This window comes from Fundulus heteroclitus, unplaced genomic scaffold (genome assembly GCF_011125445.2).
Source record: "Fundulus heteroclitus isolate FHET01 unplaced genomic scaffold, MU-UCD_Fhet_4.1 scaffold_65, whole genome shotgun sequence".
Classification (NCBI taxonomy): Eukaryota; Metazoa; Chordata; class Actinopteri; order Cyprinodontiformes; family Fundulidae; genus Fundulus; species Fundulus heteroclitus.
The window spans coordinates 1,663,484-1,679,718 of record NW_023397088.1 but is presented as its reverse complement, the minus strand read 5'-3'; the positions used below and the strand labels follow the sequence as shown (position 1 = coordinate 1,679,718).

The following is a 16,235-nucleotide window of genomic DNA, read 5'->3' as shown; positions in this document are numbered from 1 at the left end:
TTTACAGCTCAGTTCACTGTTGATGCAAAGAGAAGAACTGAAAGTAAATGTGTTTAAACTCAGGTAAACTCACCTTGACAGGGGGCGGAGCCTCAGGTGAGTCAGTTACAGTCAGGTATCAGATCAGGAGAAACAGGTTCTGACTCCATTTTGTAGCAGAACAGAAAAGAGAGAAGACTCTGGATCAGGGTGAGTGTTAACTTGTTCTGGTTTTCCCCTCAGTGGGTTTTCTCTCTGTGGACTGTGAACAGAACCAGCAGCAGAACTCAGTCTGGTTCTCCTTCAGAACCAAGCGGCTGCTTCATGGAACCATGGTAACAGTCAGGCTCTGATTTCCTGGTTATCAGCACCAACAAACGCTCAGTTTCCTTCGTTTGTCTCGTTTTAGAAAATGGGAGAAAATATTTCTAAAAACTATTTTAAAGCTGCTGTGTTTTAGTTGAACAGGCTCTGGTTCTGTTACTGCTCTGCTGTTTCTCTGATTCTTTGCAGCAGCAGCCGCACCTTTCTGTAAAATCTCTTTAGAGACGGTTTGTCTCCAGCAGAAGAAAATGTCATGGTTGGTATTTAGTTATTTTACAACAAGCCTCTGATGACATCACAGAAAGCGACCAATCAGAGTCTTTAGAACACAACCATTTTTAGTTTTTCTCTCCTTTTTCTCCTGGTTTTAGATCCAGTTGCTCCTTCAGAGGCGTTTCCTTGTATTTCCTGGTTTCCTGGTTTTCTTTACGGCCGCATCATGTTTGATCCAGATGTGTTCGGTTGTCTAGCCTCTGCTTTATTATCACCTGTTGAGTTTGTTCACATAAATTCTATTTTAAATAGTTTTAATATTTTTAAATTGCTGCCCTAACTGACAAATAACAAAGTTTATATGAAATGAAAACAACAGAGAAATGTTGTTCAGCAGTTCATGCAGACTAGTTTGTAACAGCGTCACTTTTAACCCTCTCATTGTGTCTATTCAGCAGACAGGACTAACCTGAAGTTTGTTGCTTTGCCCTTTAAACAGTTTTTGCTCAGTCAGAAACATAATTAATACTGAATAACTGTCAGATACTGAAAGTTGAAGAAGTCTTGGACAAAACGGCAGAAGGACATTCCCTGCACATTTTTGATTCTACGGCCAAAGAAATAAATAAAGAAAAACTTCAGGTTACCTGAAAATAACTTTGGTCATAAAGGAGTTGAAACACTTTGATGTTCCTCCTAAATAAATAATTTTTGAGAGGATCATCTTGATTCTGTTTGAGCTCATGCTGTGGTAAATTCTTCTGTCTTACTTTGCACACATACGATGCACCAGATTATAGGGCGTACTTAATATTAAAGCTGTCTCTCTGCTGTGTTACCATGGTAACATAGTGCTCAAAGAATGATGCTGATGTTCAGACTGATGTTAAATTGTTGAAAAGTGAAGTTTTCACTGATTCCTCTTTATGTTCTGGTCTCTGAGCGGTTCTGACTCTCAGCAGAGGAACCAGCAGAACATCTTCCTCTAAAGGAGGTCTGGACCTGAAAGGTTTCAGAAGCGCTGCTTTAACTGAAGGCTCTCTAACAGGAGCCGGCTCCAACATGTGAGCAGGCCGCTGTGTTCAGAACCAACACATCAGAACTTCAGAGGAAATGTTCCCTTCTTCATTCACTACATCTGACCTCACTCTGGATGTTTCTACAGACCTGGAACATGATTCCAGTTTAGACCTGAAAAGGTTTCACACTCAGTTTTAGCTTCATTTTCTAAATAAATCCAGAACTTCTCCAGATGGTTCTGAGGAGATCAGCCAGCAGACATCAGGAGGTGCATGAAGTAGTGAAGGAGAGGACAATCCAGACCCAGATGGTACCTGCTGAACTCAGGTTCCTCTGGTCCTCTACACACATGATGGGAATCAGCTTTCTGCTTTACAGACACTGACTGGACCTGAACCACTGGGAACTGACTGGTTCTGGTTTCTCTCTCAGGCTGACTGAAGTCCAGAAGATGGAGAATTGTGATCTAAAGGAGGACAGAGCAGAACCTCCAGGATCCAGCTGTCCATCTATGAGGAGTGACTGGTCCAGAAATAACCCTCCAGACTTCAGTGAAGAACCTGGACCCTCAGAGTAAGAACCCAGTTTCTAACTGATCCATGTGACTCCACAGAGATATAATATCTAGAATATTAACTGGTTGATCTTCAGCGTCTCTCTGGTTTGGACCTTGTTCAGCTTGTGGTTCTGCTGATGCATCAGGAGGTTACCAAGTCCAGATGCATCAGAAGAGCCACAAACATCCTCAAAGACTCCTCCCACCCAGCTCATCACTGTTCAGACTGGTGCCTTCAGACCAGCGGTACCGGTCCATGAAAGCCAGAACCTCCTGGATGAAACATAGTTTTTATCCATGGGCCATCAGAGCTGTCAGCTGAGACCAGTAATAATTCCTGCTGACGCTGTTTTTAGGGACAAATATCAGGTCCAGTATGAACTCCTACTGGGAACTTTTTCTGACCAGAGCAGCATTTGCTGCTGCTGTCATCAGGACTGTCTCATCAGGATCTCATCCAGCTTTATTCTTTTACTTTTTTCTTCCATCTTGTCTTTTGTAACTATTGTTTATATATTGATGCGCATCAGGAGATGCATCTGTTATTTAATTGTGTCATAATGACCACAACTATTCTATTCTATTCTATTGGTTCACATCAGCATCAAACTGATGACCAACAGGTTCGGAGTCAGTTTCTCTGCTTAAAACTTGGTAAATCTCAGAAGTTGTACATATTGTGAAGTAAATGAGCCGGGATAGAGACTCAGTGGGTCATGAATCAGCAGAACGGTTCCTTCCAGCAGGTGGAACCGGGCTTTAGAAGCAGCTCTCACTGCAGCATGCTCCTTGGTGTCTTTGTGCACACAGTCCAACCTGTGAAGCTGCAGGTTGAGTCCGTTCAGAGCTTCATCGTGTTGTTCAGAAGCCAAAATCTCCTGACAAGCGTTTACATGCATGCTGATCAGATTATCATTTGGCATAAACCACCAATCTCATTCAGAATACGATTTCATTCCCATTGAGCTTAATCTGATCACAATATTCTGACTGGCTTGTTTACATGATGCATTTTTATTCTGATTGGCCCTTTATTCTGATTACTTTTGTCCATGTATACGTCGCTACTGGCTACGTTTACATGGGCAAAATTCTCTGTTCGGGTTGAAATAGAAAAACTATTTGGAATTTTTATTACATTGTTTACAAGAGCACAAAATCAATTAGTCCAAACATTACATACGTTTACATGCACCAGGTTTGATTCAGAATAAAAACACTCTTGACATGTAGAATTGTCAAATTTCCCTAAAAATCTTAGAGGATTGCTCAACAGATAGTTGGTAGTACTGTTGCCGTACAGCAAGGAGGTCCTGGCTTTGAAACTTCTTTCTGCATGAAGTTCCTCATGCGTGGGCTCTCTCCAGGTTTCATGGTCTTCCTGCATTACAGGATGAGAAGCATAGGGCACACTTGCACTGTCTGGGCTGTTTGCCCCAATCTGAATGACATGACCAGAACAAGTAGATGGACCCTGTTCAGAAGAATGATCAGCATAAACCACCTTATCATTGGGAATAAAGGTTCATTCTGATTGTGTCACGAACCAGAGACAGAGGGACCCAGTATTCAACCAGACAAGCAGAGGTTAGGTTAAAGATAATTTATTAACAAAATGCAAAAGCCAAAAATGGGGATCAAGACAAAAATGGGAAGACTGCATCCAATAACCAAAAACAACAAAAAGGCAGTCACAGACAAAACTATATACAAAAACAGGGGACAGGCTAACTCAAATATCCAGAGGAAAACAGGGTCAGAAGAACAGGTAAACAGAGAGTATTGAAAGCTGAACTTGACTAAACAACTGGGCACAGAAAAAACAAACAATGATGTGGCAGATTGCAGGGGGCAGAGGCAGTGATCAGGTGAATGGAGTGAACTAATTACTGACATGGGTGGAGCTAATCGGGAACAGGGAAGTGCTTGGGAGTAAACTGAAGCCGATTGGATGGTGACTGGTGAAGGGGAGTGACAGGAAGACAAAAGAATGCTGGCAGGTGAACTGAACTGGGGTCCGTTCTTCGTACGTTGCTTAAAACATCCGAGATCAAATGAGACATCCAAGATGATTTCATCCGGCTAATCATGATCCGGCTAATTGGGTTCTTCCAACACACCTGTTGTTTATGATTAGTATGGCTGGATTGAGTTATCTAAAACAACTGCGCGTTCATGCGTTTGTTTAAAAGGGGAAATGTATCGATAGTAGAAACAATGATCAGCAGCGCTGCTATTGGCTGTTCAGCAAAGAACGCCCACAGTTTTTCTCTCAAGCAGAACACGAGCTTTTAATGGAAGGTTATGTCGAATTTGTGTCATTAATTAAAACACCTCAAAATCAGTTAAAGCCAGGAGAGAGGGCTGGCAAAAAGCAGCAGACAAATTAATGCGTAAATACTGTCCATGCTAGATGTTTCTATCACTTTCTACAGTATGAATTTTTGCATTTTAATAATTTCATATTTACTTTGTTCTTTTATATCAGAGCCTCCACGGGACCCACTAGAACATGGGGACAAGTAAAAGTGAAATACAAGAATATTCTACAAAATGGTAGCCTTTAATTATCATACTTTATTTTAAAAAGGCACTTGTCATGTCAAGAGATCCAAATTTCAGTGTCATTAGAGACGGGAAGTAAAGGACACGTGCAAACTGGGAATTTTAACAAAAAAAATCTTTGTCCATAAAAAATGAAAATCTTCCTTTTCCAAGTCATCCACAGTTTACACGGTAAAACTGTATTGCTCCGTGTCTAGATAATCCATCCATAGTTTTTTTGTAATACAATATACGGCTCGACAGGAAGCAAGCCTTTCAAAGTAAAACTAAACTTCACAATAAAATGGCCCGAACAACTCTTCTTACTGAATATGATAAAAATAAAAAGCAAACTATCATACAAATAACCTAAATATTTTATATTTATGGCTCCAACATCACTTTTTCCTCTTTAAAAGCCACTGTTAAATGATGTTCTTGGTGGCTGTTTATAACAGCCACCAAGAAAAATCTCTCTACAATTACACTGTCGCGCTACGCTAAAGGATCCTGTCTATTGCGCAATACGCGATGAATTCGAAAAGCTCTGCAAATTATTCTTGCACCTTCCGCAACAGGTTGCAGTCGTAAAAATGGACATGGCTACGGCAGACTTCCCTATCTCCTCCGCTTATACAGCCGTGATCTAATCTTGTTTACATGAAATAAGCCTGCTCTGGAGCAGGTTTAAGCTGGCGCACATGTTGCTATGACAACAAGTGCAGGATGTCTTTCGAAGAACCAAACGATCCAAGATCAGGCCAAATCGTCAACAATGAAATCCTGCTAACTGAGTTAGCGACGTACGAAGAACGGACCCCTGGTGACAGAAATGGTCTGAGCAGGCCGGATAAACTTATAACCTAAAACAAAATCAAACACTAAGACAGAACCTAAAATAGAAACTGAACTTAAGGCAGGAGAGTGAAGTAATTGATCCAATACAAACAAAAACTATAACCAAACCCAAATCATGACAGATTGTACTTAATTCAGTCACAGTATCCCAGTTGTTCTGTTTACATCACAGATTTCTATACCTATCAGCCTTTATTCTGATTCATTATGTCAATGTAAACATAGCTACTGTGAGCCATCAGCTGGGAAACTAAGAGAAGATGTTTGTCAGAGTTTTCCTGAGGATGTAATCAGCCTCCTGCTTTACAGGATGGTTCAGAGAGCAGCTAGCTGGGAAAACTGGAACTGAATCACATGTTAACTGTTTGTTTCCCTCTCAGCTGGGCTTCAGGCTGGGAAACACAGAGGACCGTTTTGAGGAACATGGAGGAGAACAGAGCAACGTCTCCAGCACCCAGCTGTGTTTCTCTGCAGAGTGACAGGTCCAAAGATCTTCCTATAGTGTTCAGTAATTATCCTGGACCCCCAGATCAAAGGCAAGACAGCTGCCAACAACTGTTATAAACAAAAGTGAGACGCTATCAGCCTCTCGTCCATTGACTGTGACAGCCCCCCCCCCCATGTGAACTTCCACAGCCAAGCGGCAATAGATAATAGGCGTGTAAATCCCCAGCTTTGTTATGATATGATGATATATAACAATTTGTTTGGATGACGATACAATATCAGTTCATCCACCCATCCATCCACCCATCCATCCAGTCATCCCTCTTCTTCCGCTTATCCAGGATTGGGTCACGGGGGTAGCAGCTTCAGTAGGAAGGCCCAGACTTCCAAGGCCTCCCTACTGATGCTTGGCTGATTCTCACCCTATATCTAAGGGAGAGCCCAGACAACCTACAGAGAAAACACATTTTGGCTGCTTGTATCTGTGATCTTGTTATTTTGGTCACAACCCAAAGCTCATGACCATAGATGAGGGTAGGAATGTAGATCGACTGGTAAATCGAGAGCTTTGGCTTTTGACTAAGCTCTCCCTTCACCACAACGGATCGATACAGTTCCTGCTTCACTGCAGATGCAGCACCAATCTGCCTGTCCCTCTCCCGTTCCATCTTTCCCTCATTCATGAACAAGACCCTGAGATACTTAAACTCCTCCACATGGGGTAGTACATCTTCCCTGACCCGGAGAGAGCACTCTACTCTTTTCAAGCCCAAGATCATGGTCTGGGATTTGCCGATATAACAGTTTGTTATCATTTCCGATCGATGCGATCGATATGATGCAATATCATCTGCCCGTCTAACTGGAACTGAATCACATGTTAACTGTCTGTTTCCCTCTCAGCTGGGCTTCAGGCTGGGAAACACAGAGGACCGTTTTGAGGAACATGGAGGAGAACAGAGCAACGTCTCCAGCACCCAGCTGTGTTTCTCTGCAGAGTGACAGGTCCAAAGATCTTCCTATAGCGTTCAGTAATTATCCTGGACCCCCAGATCAAAGGCAAGACAGCTGTCAACTGTTATAAACAAAAGTGAGACCCTATCAGCCTCTCGTCCATTGACTGCGACAGCACCCCCCCCCACGTGAACTTGCACAGCGAAGCGGCAATAGATAACAGGGGTGTAAATCCCCAGCTTTGTTTCTGATATGATGATATATAACAATTTGTTTGGATGACGATACAATATCAATTTATCCATCCATCCATCCATCTTCTTCTGCTTATCCGGGGTCGGGTCGTGGGGGTAGCAGCTTCAGTAGGGAGGCCTAGACGTCCCTCTCTCCAGCCACTTGGGCCAGCTCCTCCGGGGGAATCCCAAGGCGTTCCCAGGCCAGCAGGGAGACATAGTCCCTCCAGCGTGTCCTGGGTCTTCCCCTGGGCCTCCTCCCGGTGGGACGTGCCCGGAACACCTCTCCAGGGAGGCGTCCAGGAGGCATCCTGACCAGATGCCCGAGCCACCCCAACTGGCTCCTCTCGACGTGGAGGAGCAGAGGCTCTACTCTGAGTCCTCCCCGGATGACTGAGCTCCTCACCCTATCTCTAAGGGAGAGCCCAGACACACTGCGGAGAAAACTCATTTCGGCCGCTTGTATCTGTGATCTTGTTATTTCGGTCACAACCCAAAGCTCATGACCATAGATGAGGGTAGGAAAGTAGATTGACTGGTAAATGGAGAGCTTTGCCTTTTGACTCAGCTCTCCCTTCACCCTGACAGACTGGTACAGTTCCTGATTCACTGCAGATGCAGCACCAATCCGCCTTTCCCTCTCCCGTTCCATCTTTCCCTTATTCATGAAAAACACCCTGAGATACTTAAACTCCTCCACATGGGGTAGTACATCTTCCCTGACCCGGAGAACGCACTCTGCCCTTTTCTGGCTCAAGATCATATTCTCACATTTGCCGATGTAACAGTTTGTTACCGTTTCCGATCGATGCGATCGATATGATGCAATATCATCTGCCCGTCTAACACTATTATTTACATTGATAAATACTCACAAAATTATTTGACCATTTTATTTGTAAGCTCTTACAGGTATCAAGAATATAATTGAAAAAAAAACATTCTTCTAATCTTAAAATAATAATCATAATACAGCACCTGTTCACTGTTCTCATTGCTGAATTTTAAAATACAGGTGTATTTTCATTATATGGATGGATATTTATCATTTTGAATTTTAGACCATTAATCATTGAATCAATATGTTTCTATGTGGATCCATGTCTTGTTACACCCCTAATAGATAATAACTGGATGGCTAGATGAACAGTGATACACAAACAAACGTGGACGTGTGTTTGTTCTGTATTTTCTGAGCCTCCAGGATGGACCCACTCCAGGTTCTCAGAATGGTTTTAGCGTTACTGCACTCCCTAAAAGAGCTACAGTTTCAGTAAGGCAAGGCAAGGCAAGGCAAATTTATTTATATAGCACAATTCAGTACAAGACAATACAAAGTGCTTTACATGATTAAGATATACCAAAATAATAAAATGTAGATAGAAAATAGAATAAAAGCAAGTAGGGATAGAATGTAGTAACAAAAAAGAACATTAAAAACAGTAAAACTGTTTAACTAGAACAGTCAAAGGCAATTTTAAACAGATGTGTTTTTAATCTTGATTTAAAAGAACTCAGGCTTTCCGCACTTTTACAGGTTTCTGGAAGTTTGTTCCAGATAAACGGAGCATAGGAACTAAATGCTGCTTCTCCATGTTTAGTTCTGGTTCTAGGTATGTGGAGTAGGCTGGAGCCAGAAGACCTTAGTGGTCTGGAGGGTTGATACACTGATAACAAGTCTGTGATGTATTTAGGTGCTAAGCCATTTAAGGATTTATAGACTAACAGAAGTATTTTAAAGTCTATTCTCTGAGATACAGGGAGCCAGTGTAAGGACTTTAGAACTGGGGTTATGTGCTCTACTTTCTTAGTCTTAGTGAGGACGCGGGCAGCAGCGTTCTGGATCAGCTGCAGCTGTCTGACCCACTTTTTAGGAAGTCCTGTGAAAACACCGTTGCAGTAATCAATTCTACTAAATATAAACGCATGGATTAGTTTTTCCAGATCCTTCTGAGTCATCAGTCCTTTAATCCTAGAAATGTTCTTCAGGTGATAGAAAGCCGACCTTGTAACTGTCTTTAGATGCTTTTGGAGGTTCAGGTCTGAGTCCATAACTACTCCCAGATTTCGGGCCTGATTGGTGGTTTTTAGCTGAAGCGACTGAAGCTGTGTGCTAACTTTTGATCTTTCCTCTATTGGTCCAAATATTATTACTTCAGTTTTGTTTTTATTCAATTGGAGAAAATTTTGGCACATCCATGCATTGATTTCTTCTAGGCATTTACTCAGTGCCTGAATTGGTTCATAGTCACCTGGTGACATGGTGATGTAGAGCTGTGTGTCGTCTGCATAGTTATGGTAGCTGATGTTGTTATTTTTTATTATCTGAGCAAGAGGGAGCATGTAGATATTGAATAGGAGGGGACCCAGGATTGACCCTTGGGGAACCCCACATGTGATTTTTGTCATCTCTGATGTAAAGTTACCTACTGATACAAAAAAGTCCCTGTCCTTTAAGTAGGATTTAAACCAGTGGAGAGCTGTACCAGAAAGGCCGACCCAGTTCTCCAGGCGCTCTAACAGAATGGAGTGATCAACAGTATCAAATGCTGCACTGAGGTCCAATAGAACCAGCACGGTGGTTCTTCCACAGTCTGTATTTATATGGATGTCATTAAACACCTTGATAAGGGCGGTCTCTGTACTGTGGTGAGCACAGTAACATGATGTTGGTCTTCTAGCATTACAGGATGAGAGACATAGGACAGATAGCCCCCAGTTTTTCCATATCTGCATGCAGTGTTTCCCGCAGCACTGTCTTGGTGACGTGGCCGCCTCGCCAACATTCCAAAAAAAAAAAAAAAAACTAACTCGATATGCTTGCATGTTTATTTGACGTTAACGCGTTTTTTTGTGGTTGTTTTGGCGCGTGCATATAGTGAATGGCTGGGAAAAAACAGGCAAAATACATGGATGGGAACGCCTTGAGATTCCCCTGAAGGAGCTGGCCCAAGTGGCTGGGGAGAGGGACGTCTGGGCCTCCCTATTGAAGCTGCTACCCCCGCGACCCGACCCCGGATAAGCGGAAGATAACGGACGGAGGGACGGACGGATGGGTTAATCCAGCCACAATATTGCAATTGTTGTGTTTACATCATACATTTCTATTCCTGTCCGTCCTTTATTCTGATTCCTTATGTCAATGTAAGTGTAGCTTTTGTGAGCCTTCAGCTGGGGAACTAAGAGAAGATGTTTCTCATAGTTTTCCTGAGGATGTAATCAGCCTCCTGCTTTACAGGATGGTTCAGAGAGCAGCTAGCTGGGAAAACTGGAACTGAATCACATGTTAACTGTCTGTTTCCCTCTCAGCTGGGCTTCAGGCTGGGAAACACAGAGGACCGTTTTGAGGAACATGGAAGGGAACAGAGCAACGTCTCCAGCACCCAGCTGTGTTTCTCTGCAGAGTGACAGGTCCAAAGATCTTCCTATAGCGTTCAGTAATTATCCTGGACCCCCAGATCAAAGGTAAGACAGCTGTCAAAATCTATTATTATAATCATGTCTTAGACACTATTACCCTTAGGTAAATAGAAACTAAATCAGACTGAAGTTGAAGTAGAGAGGTTTACCTGCGAAAATGAGGACTGCTGGACATCCAACAGAATCCAGGAAGCTCCAGGAACGTTGTTACATTGTATACAATTTCCAAGAGGAAATCATATATTCTTCAGTCCAGAGCTTGACCTACACTAGCAGCAGATAGAGAGTTAGCAGTTTGATGTGAGACATGAAGATCTACCAAGAAGCAGTGTTCCCTTGAAGCTGCACGCGTGTGCAATCGCGAAGTGCATGTGAATTCAGCGTGCACAGCAAATTTATGCTGCGCAGTAAAGAAAATCTAATCTGAACTGTAAACAAAATAATAATAAACCAAATTATTTTATACCATTTTGCAACTTTGGAGAGGCAGTGTCCCACAGCCCGCTCTGTGAGCTCTGATTAATGGGTGGCGTGGGGCAGATGCCTTTATGTCTGGGCAGGTGGCGGTGAGTGTCTGTGTTCTGGGCTCCATTTCAGAAAAGATGACCGATCTACCCTGAGTAGAAAGCTGCTACTCTGAGTAGTTCTACCTTTGGTTTCCAGTTTTAGAACAGGTGATATCAGTCAGGTAGCTAAACACGCCGTCCGATCAACTCTGAGTTGAACGTGAGCATGAGCGTGAAAAAGGTCCGCCTCAATGGATTGCAGATAAGGTGATTCACCAAGGCATTGGCAAAAAATAAGAAGCCTGGAAATGCGCATTTCCCGAAAATGGAATTAGAAATCTTTAATGAAGGTGTCATGGTTTAGATTTTGTCTGTCTTTAGTGTGCAGTTCACTCAGCCCTCCCTCGCTCTGCTCCATACACTAATTAGCCTTAACTCCCTGTCACCTGTCAGGCAGCAATTAACCCTGATCTGTCATCACCTGTTTCCACCGCTTTATAAGACTCACCTCTTTCTGTTCCCGTCGCCGGTCCATAGAGCTCACTCCCGCTCAGTTCCTGTCAGAGGTTTTTCTTTCCAACTGTGTTTTGTTTCAGTCACTGCCCAGCTCCAGCTCAGCTCTCAAGTCCGCGCCTCTGAAGTTCTGGTCTCAAGTTCACGCCACTGAGGGTCTGTCTTGGGTTTCTTGGTTCTCCGGCGTGTTAGAACGCCCTCTGATTCTTGGTTCCCCGGCATGTTAGGATGCCCTCTGATTATTGGTTCCCCGGCGTGTTAGGACACCCTCTGATTCTTGGTTCCCCGGCGTGTTAGGAACGCCCTCTGTTCTCGGTTCCCCGGCGTGTTAGTACGCCCTCCGTTCATGTTCCCTGGTGTTTTAGATGTTCCTGCTTCCCTTGTGCCCCAGCGTTTCCCTCACGTCCCGGCCTTCTCTTCCCCAAGCCCCGGTGTTTCCCTCACGTCCCGGCGGGTTCCCCTGGCATTTCTGTACGTCAGTCGTGCTGCAGCGTGTGTTTTGAGCCCTGGCGTTGTCGTACGCCTGTTCTTCCCTCTGGCGTTGTCGTACGCCTGTTCTTCCCTCTGGCGTTGTCGTACGCCTGTTCTTCCCTCTGGCGTTGTCGTACGCCTGTTCTTCCCTCTGGCGTTGTCGTACGCCTGTTCCTTCCCTCTGGCGTTAAGTATGCCCGTTCCTTCCCTTTGGCGTCAAGTACGCCCGTTCCTTCCCTTTGGCGTTTCCATACGCCCGTTCCTTCCCTTTTGGCGTTCCCATACGCCCGTTCCTTCCCTTTTGGCGTTCCCATACGCCCGTTCCTTCCCCTTGGCGTTTCCATACGCCCGTTCCTTCCCTTTGGCGCTGTGTTGCGCCCGTTCCTTCCCTTTGGCGTTGTGTACGCCCGTTCCTTCCCTTTGGCGTTGTGTACGCCCGTTCCTTCCCTTTGGCGTTGTGTACGCCCATTCCTCCCCTTTGGCGCTGTGTTGCGCCCCTTCCTTTCCTTTGGCGCTGTGTTGCGCTCCTTTCTTTCCCCCGGCGCAGTCAAGCGCTCCCTCTTTCCCCCGGCGCTGTCAAGCGCTCGCTCTTTCCCCCAGCGCTGTCAAGCGCTCGCTCTTTCCCCCGACGCTGTCAAGCGCTCGCTCTTTCCCCCAGCGCTGTCAAGCGCTCGCTCTTTCCCCCGGCGCTGTCAAGCGCTCGCTCTTTCCCCCGGCACAGTCAAGCGCTCGCTCTTTCCCCCGGCGCTGTCAAGCGCTCGCTCTTTCCCCCGGCGCTGTCAAGCGCTCGCTCTTTCCCCCAGCGCTGTCAAGCGCTCGCTCTTTCCCCCGGCGCTGTCAAGCGCTCGTGCCTATCCGTGATGTGCCGCGCCCTGGTTGTGCTCTGGCACATCAGTGTTCTTTGGCTCCTTGGTTCCCCCGTGTTCTCTGGCTCCTTGGTTCCCCCGTGTTCTCTGGCCCCTTGGTTCCCCCGTGTTCTCTGGCCCCTTGGTTCCCCCGTGTTCTCTAGCACCTTGGTTCCCTAGTGTTCTCTAGCTTTTGGTTCCCCGTGGTCTCTAGCCTTAGTTCTCCCTGTGTTTCTCCTAGGCTTTTGTTTTCCTTGTGTTCTGATTTTGTTCGACTCTTGCCCGCCATCCTAGAACCCCCTCCACCCACCCTGGATAAGAGGTTCTGGGCCGTCCGGTCTCCGGCCTTGAGGGGGGGGGGGGGGGGTACTGTCATGGTTTAGGTTTTGTCTGTCTTTAGTGTGCAGTTCACTCAGCCCTCCCTCGTTCTGCTCCATACACTAATTAGCCTTAACTCCCCGTCACCTGTCAGGCAGCAATTAACCCTGATCTGTCATCACCTGTTTCCACCGCTTTATAAGACTCACCTCTTTCTGTTCCCGTCGCCGGTCCATAGAGCTCACTCCCGCTCAGTTCCTGTCAGAGGTTTTCTTTCCAACTGTGTTTTGTTTCAGTCACTGCCCAGCTCCAGCTCAGCTCTCAAGTCCGCGCCTCTGAAGTTCAGTCACTGCCCAGCTCCAGCTCAGCTCTCAAGTCCGCGCCTCTGAAGTTCTGGTCTCAAGTTCACGCCACTGAGGTTCTGGTCTCAAGCCCACGCCGTTGATGTTCTGGTCTCAAGCCCACGCCGCTGATGTTCTGGTCTCAAGCCCACGCCGCTGATGTTCTGGTCTCAAGCCCACGCCGCTGATGTTCTGGTTTCAAGTCCACGCCTCCGATGTTCTGGTCTCAAGCTCAACGCCTCCGATGTTCAGGTCTCAAGCTCAACGCCTCCGATGTTCAGGTCTCAAGCTCAACGCCTCCGGTGTTCTGGTCTCAAGCTCACGCCTTCGATGTTCTGGTCTCAAGCTCACGCCTCCGATGTCCTGTTCTCAAGTCCACGTCTCTGAAGTTCTGGTCGCAAGTCTTCGGCTCCTGAGTTCCTCCCGGCCAGTCACGTTACACGCCTCCTGCCGGCCAGCTTCGGTGCTCTACACCCTCGTCAGATGTAAGACTCTGGTTCCACGTCATTCACCTGCTACACTCTTCAATAAACTCACCCATAAGAACTGACTCTGTGTGTGCGTGCTGTGTCCGGGTTCATCCCAGAAAAATATCCTGACATTATGGACCGGCCAAGGGATGGACCCGAGCACACACAGAGCCATGTACAGAAGTTGGCAGGGTCAGCCCTCGCCTCCGGTTAATCTCGCCTGGGTCGCGGTGCTGCGACGCCCGGCCAATGACTCTGTTCCACGTTTCTCTCTCCGTGAGACCCGCCTCTGACGCTGCCAGCATATACAGAAGTTGCTGCCCAGCGCCTTCTAGTTTCGGTTTAGGTTTTGAGTTACGTAAGGTTCCTTAGTTGTAGAGTATTTAGTGTTCTTTGATTTCTTAGAGTTTTTTAGGCTTGTTTTGTTGTGTTCTGGTTTTGCTTAGTTTCCTGTCTAGCCCTGTATATTTATACAGTTCTAGAAGAATGGTTTCAGCCTTCTTATCTTTTGTTTGGGTTCAACCTTAGTTTTGATTACTTAGGATTTTTTGGGGTTTTCTTTTTCTGGAGTTTTGAGTTTCTTTTATTTAGCCTTGTTTTTCCAGCTCGGTCGTATTGTTAGCTTTAGATCTTCCGAGTTTTGCTTTCAGTTCTTACCTTAGACTTCTGGAATTGCCTTGCACTCTTATTTCTAGCTTTAGTTATCTATTTTTTTCTCTAGCTTAGCTGTACTTGCCCTCATCGCCCTCTTTGCTTGTTTTATAGTTTAATTTTAGTGTTTTGTTCCTTCCCAAGTCTTCTAGCTTTTCAGGTTTAGACCATGTGGTCCCTGTCTCGACCCTGTAGTCCCTGTCTCGACCCTGTAGTCCCTGTCTCGACCTTGTAGTCCCTGTCTCGACCCTGTAGTCCCTGTCTTGACCCTGTAGTCTCTGTCTGGCCCTGCGGCTCTAGTCTTAGTTCTGTATTGGTTAAATTAAGTTTTGTTGCTTTACCCTTGAGTGTCGGTGTGTCGTTACCGGTGCCCGCAGGTCACTGCCAGAGCTTTCTGGCACGCCTGGCCGGTTGCGGTCTAGCTCACCCTCTGGTTCCTGGCGTTTACGTTTTCCTCGGTTCCCTGGCGTGTTAGGACGCCCTCCGTTCGTGTTTCCCGGCATGTTAGAACGCCTCCTTGTTCCTGGCATTTAGACTTCTTGGTCCTCTGGTGTGTTAGAACGCCTTCTGTCTTGGGTTTCTTGGTTCTCCGGCGTGTTAGAACGCCCTCTGATTCTCGGTTCCCCGGCGTGTTAGGACGCCCTCTGATTCTCGGTTCCCCGGCGTGTTAGGACGCCCTCTGATTCTTGGTTCCCCGGCATGTTAGGATGCCCTCTGATTCTTGGTTCCCCGGCGTGTTAGGACGCCCTCTGATTCTTGGTTCCCCGGCGTGTTAGGAACGCCCTCTGTTCTCGGTTCCCCGGCGTGTTAGTACGCCCTCCGTTCATGTTCCCTGGTGTTTTAGATGTTCCTGCTTCCCTTGTGCCCCGGCGTTTCCCTCACGTCCCGGCCTTCTCTTCCCCAAGCCCCGGCGTTTCCCTCACGTCCCGGCGGGTTCCCCTGGCATTTCTGTACGTCAGTCGTGCTCCAGCGTGTGTTTTGAGCCCTGGCGTTGTCGTACACCTGTTCTTCCCTCTGGCGTTGTCGTACGCCTGTTCTTCCCTCTGGCGTCGTCGTACGCCTGTTCTTCCCTCTGGCGTTAAATACGCCCGTTCCTTCCCTTTGGCGTCAAGTACACCCGTTCCTTCCCTTTGGCGTTTCCATACGCCCGTTCCTTCCCTTTTGGCGTTCCCATACGCCCGTTCCTTCCCTTTTGGCGTTCCCATACGTCCATTCCTTCCCCTTGGCGTTTCCATACGCCCCTCCTTCCCTTTGGCGTTTCCATACGCCCGTTCCTTCCCTTTGGCGTTTCCATACGCCCGCTCCTTCCCTTTGGCGTTTCCATACGCCCGTTCCTTCCCTTTGGCGCTGTGTTGCGCCCGTTCCTTCCCTTTGGCGCTGTGTTGCGCCCGTTCCTTCCCTTTGGCGCTGTGTTGCGCCCGTTCCTTCCCTTTGGCGTTGTGTACGCCCGTTCCTTCCCTTTGGCGTTGTGTACGCCCGTTCCTTCCCTTTGGCGTTGTGTACGCCCGTGCCTTCCATTTTGGCGCTACCGTGCGCCCGTTCCTTCCCTTTTTCGTTGTGTACGCCCGTTCC

General features: G+C 46.5%; 2 protein-coding genes across 6 annotated transcripts in view; one reads left to right on the top strand and one right to left on the bottom strand.

The window, feature by feature from the left end:
* LOC105923771 overlaps nt 1-16,235 on the bottom strand; it is a gene marked incomplete at its 3' end in the record, with an annotated part of 780,934 nt that overhangs the window by 154,788 nt on the left and 609,911 nt on the right. The gene's annotated exons all lie outside the window — the stretch shown is intronic.
* Nucleotides 1-16,235, top strand: part of LOC118556356 (NLR family CARD domain-containing protein 3-like) — a 112,900-nt gene that overhangs the window by 50,673 nt on the left and 45,992 nt on the right. For 4 of the 5 annotated variants that reach the window (XM_036133615.1, XM_036133617.1, XM_036133616.1 and 1 more), the window contains exons 4-6: nt 5,875-6,030; nt 6,845-7,000; nt 10,438-10,593. In XM_036133615.1, coding sequence (XP_035989508.1) covers nt 5,875-6,030; nt 6,845-7,000; nt 10,438-10,593 — 468 coding nt within the window. Of the gene's footprint in view, nt 1-1,755; nt 1,864-1,968; nt 2,110-5,874; nt 6,031-6,844; nt 7,001-10,437; nt 10,594-16,235 lie in introns of those variants that run through there. The other variant, XM_036133618.1, reaches the window with a different exon arrangement.